Consider the following 9,474-nt stretch of genomic DNA (forward strand, 5'->3'; position numbering starts at 1 on the left):
GCCAAATCATAGGGAGTACAAAATGAAAATGAAAGTAGGAATTGGGAGTCCATGTAGAATTAATTACTTTAAAATTTGTGATTCAGGTCTTCCAATTCAACTTTGCTTCTTCAATACCAGACATATTCTTTGAATTAGGAAGTAATTGAAAATTGCCTTCCAAGTTTTAATGAAGATTTCATGAAATGCTTGAAAATTGTATTCCCCTAGAACATAAACTCTCATTACCTCCATGTAAGGGTATTTATTTTAAGAGTTAATTCCATTTTTGGTCTTAGATTTATAGGTCGTAGTTTACTTTTAGTCCTAGTATTATTGTGATATGACTATTTTGATCTTTTATCAACAAAACAGTTTAAATTTCGTTAAATAAAAGGGTATTCCGGCCTTCAATTATGATTTAAAAAAAAAACAAATATAAAGAATATAGTGGGTCAACCTACTTTTTATTTCAAAAAAAAAAAGATCAAAATTTTTTACATTTCAATGATTTTGTTGACGAGAGACTAAAAATAATCATGCCACAATAATATTATGACTAAATGAGAATGTTCTGATAAAAAAAGGACTAGAAGTGAAATCTATGACCAAAAAGAAATTAACTCATATTTTTATATCACCATTATCTCCATGCAAGAGGCCAAATAAATTTTTAACTTTTTTCATATCTTGTTGAATCATATCATATTTTTTTTATATCTTACAAAATTTATCTGAGACTCAAATTGACCACAAGGTGATAAAAAAACACGCCTAATTGTTACGATTTTTTATTCTCACATTTCCATAATTCCATGTGTTTTATTACACCTAATTACCGTATTTTTCCAACAATCAGGCCATACTAAGTGTTTGCTATTATTCAAATTAAAATCATAAAATAAATCTATCTATTCATTAGTAAAAATTCAAATAGTAATCGCAAAAAAGAAAAAAATAAATAAAATCAGATAGTAATCCAAATTTTGATACAAGTGTGAATAATATTGCCCGAATTTGAACAAGGACAAAATTGAAGAAAAAGTAAACCAGAGGTTCCTATGCCGGATTATATACTCCGAATGACAAATACTCTGTAAAATTGCCCTGCTTCTACTGTTCTGTACCTCGTGCAACTCGCTTTCTTTTGTATTTGGTTCTCTACACTTTAGCAAAACTAATTTTCATGAATCGAAGCCCAATTTGTTATACAAAGAACTTCAGCTACATCATTTATATGTAAATGGGCAAATTTACCCACAACAGGATTTGACATTCTGGACAAAATGACAGCATCTCTTCGTGAGTCATTTTAGCTCTCATGAAAACGAGAATCTTGAGAATAGCGATAATCCTGTTCCAGAAGAAGCATCGCTTGCTGGGCTGGGTGGGGCATTGGGTGTAGGGCGATAGGCTTGTTGACATTTGGCTGTCTGCAAAAGCACATATGAGTTTTAAGGCTTCGCAGGATATTGGCATCATTATAAGATGGTAAATTCAAGTAGATCTAGAATGATGCTCTAAATGATACAGCTGGAAACGAAACAAATATTCCATATTTTAAAGTATCAAGGTTAGTTGCATGACAGGCATGTTATATTTGATTGTTAGATAGGTTAATCAAATCACATTAATTTTGGTGGTTTTCCAGCTAAGAGAACCTGTTTAAGATTCACAAATTATCATAGAAATGTATATAGATTGGGTAAACAAGGATTTTACCTCCTCAGGGCTGAACTGCAAGAGCATTGCAATCACAGGTAGCAGAGCCTCCACTTCACCTATTTAATATTCAAAATAATCATCAAACTCCTGACAGGACTTCCAAAGAAAGCATTTAAGGAGTATGCAGGAGTGGCTCTTTTATTCGGTAAAGAAATTCAATTGTATCACCTAATGATTTAAAGCTACCTGTCTCTAGAAGTTTTAAGGTGACATTTTTAAGATAAGTCAAATCCACGCCCTCTCTCTTTTGAGTTCTATCCATGTCCCGAAGCTCTTCTTTTAACTTGGATACCTGCATTCATGATGATTAAAACAAATGGACATTGGACAGACACCCTACACAGGAAAATCAAAGACAACTAGGCTATTTCATAACATATACCTGCTGGCTGTGGAGACGATTTTCCCGCTCAAGCTCCTCAATTTCTTCCTGAATTGTAATAAATCAGAAATTGTGGTATAAGTCATAGTGAAAGTGTTATAAAGACCAATTGACCAAACAGAAAGAATAACTTACCTGAAGTGCAAGAATGTGACGCTGTGACTGAGAAAGTTCTTCCTCTCTCTGAGCTTGTTGTCTTGCCAAAATCTGAGATTCAGAGCAGCTAGAATGAGCAAAGGAAGTAGCTGAGCAGCTTTAAGTTTCTATATGAATGCAAAAGACCAATCTACTTTACATACAAAAACAGTATATTAGTGTTGCAAATAACTAAGACAAATAATTTGATCTTAGAATTCGGGTGCAATAACAAGGCATTGTTAGAAATTCTATCATATTTCAGATTGAGCAAGGATCTCAAGCAAAAAGGACACTAAATGATGGGAATAGATATCATATCAAATGTTAGTAAGCTAATTCTAGTTCAAACATGAAGTAAATGATGCAAATTCTAGCTTATGTACATTTTTAAATCAACAGTACCGGGTTTATACCAATCACCAGCATGATAAGCATTTCCCAATACCTATATCTAGGTGCTTTCCCTTCATAGAAAGCATTTCATTTTTCTTCTTAACTATGTGCATAAATACATCAAATAACCAGATGCTCACTGACTCATGACCTGGATATTTCCAGAATTCCAGCAGAATTTTTAAATGCCCAGAAACCATTGATAAATAAAAATAAGTTTTCCTGGCAAATATGTATATCAAATGAACTGGCATATTATCACACAAAAATCTCTAACAATTACAAAATGTGATGCCTACTAGAATTTGCTGTTCTGCAGCCGAGGTATTTGTATTAGCAGCTTCTCGCTTCTCATAGGCTGCATTCAATTTCCAAAAAAGAATTAGAAACTTTGTGCTCATTGAATTTACTCTTTTTACATATACTAGCAGATGCTGAAAAGTAGAAGAAATTCTCATACCAGTATCATAACTGCTATCCTGATCAGCCTGAGATTATCAAAAACACCATCAGAGAACGAAAACATGAATCAAAAAAATTTATCTGAAGGGAAGGGAAAAGAACATTTTGCTTGAGACACAATTCATAGAGGTGGGCTCAATAACAAGCAAAGAGACATACCACTGATACCACAGGCTTTGAGTTAAGTGATTGCCGGAGATGCTTATTATCATCCAGAAGTCTAGAGATCTCAGCATCCTTCTCCTCAATCATTTTATCAGCAAGATCACGAAATGTATCATGCTCCTCCTGCAAGAAGTTAATGAAATTGGTCACCCACTTGCTCTCTGAGTCCCATGTAGTGTCAAAAATGCAAAATACCTTCAATTTCTTATGGCGTGTTTTCAGGTCCTCATATTCTTTATGCATTTCTTCACTAAAAGACACCTCATTCTGTACCTTTAGTGTATCACATCTCACTGAAAATAATTGTTTCCAAAATCAGGTCTCAAAGCTACAGAAAAAAAGATGGTGGAAATTATAATATCATACACACATCGCCATGTTTCTTCCACATTTTGAAGGTTCATCTCCCAGGATTGCTTTTCCCTTTGATGGGCTGAAAGAGCTGAATTGAGTTTCATTTCCGTGCTCCTAATTTGTTGATCTGCTTCACTAAGAGCAGTATCCCTGAAAAGAACTCAATATTTAAGAATTCCAGTGAAAATTTTAATTCTCAACACCTTCAACAAATAAATAAGTCTCACTCTTCACAGTTCAGAAAAAATATATATAGTGGCAACCATCACACCGGAAAAGTGTCCAGTTATGCTACGTGAAGACACCAAGTTCCTTATCACTCATCGAAATGTATAGAAGATATTTAAAATACTTGTAAGAGTACATTAACAACATATTAAGATGCTTCTTTCCCAGGTCAGGAATACACTCAACAATAAATACTCAATTCAGGATCACCTTTCAGAAAGTTCCCTCTCATGATAAGCCAAAGAATCCTTCAGATCTTGAAGGGCTTTGTCCCTTTCGGCAGATACCAAGAGCACTTCTTTCTCAGCTTCCTATAGGGCAAAAAAAAGAAGGCAACTACCATTTACATCCATGCCTAAACTTCATTCATAATTATAGTGATGAACCAATACATGAATTCAGAAGCAAATACCTTCAACGACTCCTCCAGCGCTTTAACCTGTTCATTATCTCTAGCAGCAGCCAGTTCAGCATCTTTTCTCTGAAGAAGAGCATGAGCCCGTACCTTGTAAGAACTGAATTCACTTTCAAGGCGATTAATCTGCAAGTAATAAGGATAAAGATGATTAAATAAAACGTGGCAACAAGTGGAAAAGAAAATCCGTAAAATAAATACTCAGAAAAGAAGAAGGAAAGTTTTAATTGTTTACTGAGTTGTCCACTCATCTCAAACTTCTGGTGCAACTTTCCAACTACAAGTATCTGTCAGATATGTTATGTTGAAATTGAGAGATTGAAGGCCCGGCAGGTGGCAAATAGCCTCCATTTAGGTGTAAGTAAAATATGTGAGAAAACCAAAGGAAGAAAGAATAATAATTGTATTGATAATAATATAATTCCTACATTCTGAGAAAGATACACATGCTTATGTAGGAATAATGGAATATAATGGGCTAGGTTACAACTAGGGCTACACTAGGGTTTTCTAGTTTCTATTTCTATATTTCAACTTAATACTTGGTTATCTATCTGATAATAAACTCTATGTTTGGTGGTCTTCACAGTGCAGTTTATAACTCTAATGTTCTGATGTCATTTTCTAAAGCTAAACAGATTATTATTTCTACTTCTGTGAAAAAGAGTGTGGCTATTGATAGCCACCAAAGGAGAATTTCTCTTTTTAATAGAATTTACAACATCAGGCCCAAGATAAAGAATTGTAATTACCTCCTCTTGAGCTGTTACCAATTCAGCTTCTTTTGAATTCAGCAGCTGAATATGAGCAGATAATTCTGATTCTAGTTGACCTGAGAAATGAAAGGCAGCATAACCAACATATTTTTTGCTCAAAAAAATAAATAAATAAAAAGAGATGATTTAAAAAGATTTGGAAATACTTCTCATTTTGACTGCTTCTATTTCAGAACGTATGCAGTTACTCTCAGCCATCTCCAGCTTTGTTCGGAGTGATTGTGCGACAACTTCCCAACTCTCTTTTTCTTTCTCCTGATTGCATCAGATATCTTAAAGAAATAAAGCCTAACTTCTTATGGCAAGATGTCAAAGCATTCACAACTAATTCAGAAAGAAGAAAATTGTTTTGGGCCTTTTGGCAGCTTTTCATTCCTTTTTAAAGCATTTATTAAATTAATTTTACAAAGTTAAACTCGAGCAGGAAATTATTTGGTAAATGTGTTTTAAAAATGTCCTTTCAAAGGAAAAATGAACAGAAACTTGACTTCTGAAAATTCCTCTAATGAAATGGTTGGTCAATTAATGTATCCAAAAATCCACTGTAAATGCAAGGAATTTGCAGAATTACTCTGAAGAAGATTATCTAACACGATAGTTTTTGACAAAAGCTCCTTTTGAGCTCAAAATTACTTTCAGTACATAAACTTTCATTTCAGATGGTCTATATTTGCTACTACATCAAATCACACTTCAAACAAGCATGCACCACAAGATCAAGTGTGTCAGGAAATGTTATCCATAGTTTATTGAATCAACACTCATGCAAGCAAGGTTGTCAGTCAAATGAATTGGGAAGAAGTTTTCAAGTCATACATGTTCACTTTTCAGATGAAGAAGCTCTCCTTTTATGGTTTCCATGGCAGCTCTAAGACGTGCCGCTTCACCACTTGAAGCCGCATCCATCTCTGCAATCTTAGATTCCTTCTCAGCTATTGCAGCCTAAAAAGGACATGCAAAATCTTATATTAACACCAGATAAAATTTCACTAAAACGAGAAAGTTAAAGACAAAATCCTGCAAAATTGCATCTGTGTCCACACCTATCTAGAAGAACAAAATATAAATGAAAGAACTGTTATTATCATAGCATTCAATTCATGCAATTCAAAATAAGTAACACAAGGGTAAACAGAGCAGAAGGAGTTTTTTTCCCTTTGTTGGGATAAACTAAATGGACTACACTTATTACCCGCAGACTAGAGATTGTTTCAGTTGCTTTGCTCCTCTCAGCTAATGCATCACCTATTTGGGCTTCCAAGCTCTCAATTTCCTGTTGCAGAAGCAGGGAGAAATATTCACAGGTGCAAATTTGTACGGGAAATGAAGCATAAGATAGTTAATGTTGGAATACATATTTGTTGGAAATACTTATCTTGAGCAGCCTCCTCTGCAGCCTTATTTACTGTAGCAATTAAGGCCTTGAGGAGAGGAGTAGTTTTTCTTGGGCAGACTAGTCCTTTATTATGTCCCTTCCCAATGCTCTTTTGTATGCCTATATATTGATATGTAATCTGGAGTTTTTAGATAAAAATAAGACAGATTGTTCGGTTCTTTTTTCCTCTTTCAACATGGTACCAGAGCCACTTTTTTAGGGCCTGAAAATTCCTACAACTATCTACAGATGAACTTTGTTCATCATTCTATCTTCTTCTAAATAATCCTTTTTTGAGAGCTCCTTTCACAGAACTGGTGCAACAAGTATTTAACAGAAGCTCCGGGACTTGGGAGTTAGTTCCTTTACCTCCTGGAAAAACTGTGGTTGGTTGTGGATGGGTGTATAATGTGAAGGTTGGTCCAGATGGACAAGTTGATAGACTTAAAGCTCGACTTGTTGCTAAAGGATACACACAAGTATTTAGCATTGACTACACGGACACCTTCTCCCCAGTAGCCAAGATCACCTCTATCCGCCTCTTCTTCTCAATGGCAGCCAATGATCATCGGCCATTATATCAGTTGGATATCAAAAATGCCTTTTTACATGGTGACTTAAAGGAGGAAGTATATATGGAGCAACCCCCCGGCTTTGTGGCTAAGACAGGAGCAAATCTTGTTTGTCGTCTCAAATGCTCTCTCTATGGGTTGAAGCAATCTCCGCATGCCTGGTTTGGGAGATTTAGTGATGTGATCCAACAATTTGGCATGATTCAAAACAAAGCCGACCACTATGTCTTCTATAGGCACCATTTTGGAAAGAGCATATATCTTGTAGATTATGTTGATATTGTTATCACAGGGGATAATATGGAAGGAATAAACGAACTTAAGAAACATTTGGTTCAACATTTTGAGACGAAGGATCTTGGAAAGTTGAAGTATTTCCTTGGTATTGAAGTTGCTCAATCCAAACAAGGTATCTATATGCCACCACAGAAATATGCTTTGGATATTCTTGAAGAAACAGGTATGACAAATAGCACGCTAGTTAACACACCCATGGATCCAAATGTCAAACTTCTTCCAGGACAAGGGGAGTCTTTATCCAATCCAAGTAGATACTCAAGATTAGTTGGCAAGCTACTGTACTTGACTATCAACCGTCCAAATATTTCCTTTGTTGTAAGTGTTGTTAGCCAATTTCTACAAGAGCCATGTCAAAATCATTGGAATGCAGCTATTAGAATTTTAAGATATGTGCAAAGGTCTCCAGGTACAAGATTACTTTATAAAGATCATGGACATACAGAAATTGTTGGTTACACAGATGCTGATTGAATTGGATGCCCATGGGATAGGAGATCAACATCAGGATATTGCATTTTATTTGGAGGTAATCTTGTTTCTTGGAAAAGCAGGAATCAAGATGTGGTTGCACGCTCAAGCGCAGAAGCAGAATACCGAGCAGTGGCACTAGGAATATCTGAACTAATTTGGGTTAAGCAAATTCTCACAGAACTCAACTTCTATAAGGTCGGTCCTATGAAATTAATTTGTGATAATCAAGCCGCTCTGCATATTGCATCCAATCCTATCTACCATAAAAGGACCAAACACATTGAGGTTGATTGCCACTTTATACGAGACAATGTTGAATCCGAAGACATTGTTACCACATTTGTTGGTTCAAATGATCAACTTGCTGATGTCCTTAGTAAATCTCTTCGTGGACCTAGGATTGAATACATTTGTAGCAAGCTGGGAGCATTTGATTTATGCGCTCCAGCTTGAGGGGGAGTGCTGGAATATATATTTGTTGGAAATACTTATCTTGAGCAGCCTCCTCTGCAGCCTTATTTACTCTTACAATTAAGGCCTTGAGGAGAGGAGTAGTTTTTCTTGGGCAGACTAGTCCTTTATTATGTCCCTTCCCAATGCTCTTTTGTATGCCTATACATTGATATGTAATCTGGAGTTTTTAGATAAAAATAATACAGATTTTTCAGTTCTTTTTTCCTCTTTCAACAGTTAATACAAAAAATAATTTAAAGTCTCAATGGAAATATCATTTAAAATTTCAAAACCTAAGTTAAATCACTGGGCTCTGAAGGTATTGTACCTTCTGGTGCTTCAAAGAGAGTTCAGTCAATGAAGATTGCCTCTTCTCATCTGCTGCCTTTAGTAATCCCCGCATGTCTTCCAACATCTGAGATGGCATTTATTATACATATCAAGGCTTAAGGTTCTTCAAGTTCCAAAAGGAAGATTAGAAGAAGCAAACCATAAGAACAACATCATATATATACATGCAAAGGGGTGTACAAATTCCATTTAAAAATAATTAAATAAGTATACAATGGACATATATCATTTCTACCAACATAATGAAATGAGAAAAAGGGAAATATGCAAAAACTTCTGGGAAAACATGTGAGCATTTGTTGCATATCTGAACTCTTCTGATGCAGGAATCCCCTTTTTCTCATTTCTGAAGTACCTTTATTAGTTGTTAATTTCCAAAAGGATCCTAGGAAACCTTAAAGAACTTCTGTTTAATCAAGTTTTCTACTTCTTAATTGAAGCAACAGACACCTACACCATCTAACAGAATGCATGGCAAGATACAAAATAGTCCTCCCCAAACAATGTCTCATGCAATTCAGTTAAGAGCTACATGACAGAATCTATGCACTAGTATACTGAGAACTACAAGATTAACACAAAGATTTAAGAACTTAGTTTTAATGGAAAAAAAAAAAAAAAAAAAAAAAAAAAAATAGGACTTGAAAATTTTCTGCTTGCTCTTTCACCTGTTCTTTTTCCACAATTGACTGTTGTAAATCCTCCAGAGCACTTTCTTTAGGTGCAAAAGAGCGACGCAGTTCTTCAATATTATCTCGAAGCCTAGAAAAAAAAACAACTGTATTATTCCAGGTAGAGAATAAATAAAGATCATTGTAAGAAACCAATGTTATTTTTAAGAATTCATCTTATTTTTGGATATTTTGCAAAATGACAACCCTCAGAGAGTCCGAGGTCCCCCCTTCCCACCCCGCCCAAAATCAAATTTCCAGTGC

General features: G+C 35.1%; 1 protein-coding gene across 1 annotated transcript in view; it reads right to left on the reverse strand.

Moving 5' to 3' along the window:
• Nucleotides 1-916: 916 nt before the first annotated feature.
• LOC116013326 (protein GRIP) overlaps nucleotides 917-9,474 on the reverse strand; it is a 14,690-nt gene continuing 6,132 nt past the window's right edge. Inside the window, exons 6-22 of the mRNA XM_031253011.1 lie at nucleotides 8,517-8,603; nucleotides 6,210-6,290; nucleotides 5,834-5,959; nucleotides 5,164-5,272; nucleotides 4,994-5,073; nucleotides 4,239-4,367; nucleotides 4,037-4,137; nucleotides 3,615-3,748; nucleotides 3,440-3,537; nucleotides 3,239-3,367; nucleotides 3,078-3,105; nucleotides 2,917-2,975; nucleotides 2,222-2,293; nucleotides 2,087-2,134; nucleotides 1,891-1,996; nucleotides 1,702-1,760; nucleotides 917-1,412 (exon numbers count right to left, since the gene is read on the reverse strand). Coding sequence (XP_031108871.1) covers nucleotides 1,299-1,412; nucleotides 1,702-1,760; nucleotides 1,891-1,996; nucleotides 2,087-2,134; nucleotides 2,222-2,293; nucleotides 2,917-2,975; nucleotides 3,078-3,105; nucleotides 3,239-3,367; nucleotides 3,440-3,537; nucleotides 3,615-3,748; nucleotides 4,037-4,137; nucleotides 4,239-4,367; nucleotides 4,994-5,073; nucleotides 5,164-5,272; nucleotides 5,834-5,959; nucleotides 6,210-6,290; nucleotides 8,517-8,603 — 1,560 coding nt within the window. The 3' untranslated portion in view covers nucleotides 917-1,298. The remainder of the gene's footprint in view (nucleotides 1,413-1,701; nucleotides 1,761-1,890; nucleotides 1,997-2,086; nucleotides 2,135-2,221; nucleotides 2,294-2,916; nucleotides 2,976-3,077; nucleotides 3,106-3,238; nucleotides 3,368-3,439; nucleotides 3,538-3,614; nucleotides 3,749-4,036; nucleotides 4,138-4,238; nucleotides 4,368-4,993; nucleotides 5,074-5,163; nucleotides 5,273-5,833; nucleotides 5,960-6,209; nucleotides 6,291-8,516; nucleotides 8,604-9,474) is intronic.

This window comes from Ipomoea triloba, chromosome 3, assembly GCF_003576645.1.
Source record: "Ipomoea triloba cultivar NCNSP0323 chromosome 3, ASM357664v1".
Taxonomy (NCBI): Eukaryota; Viridiplantae; Streptophyta; class Magnoliopsida; order Solanales; family Convolvulaceae; genus Ipomoea; species Ipomoea triloba.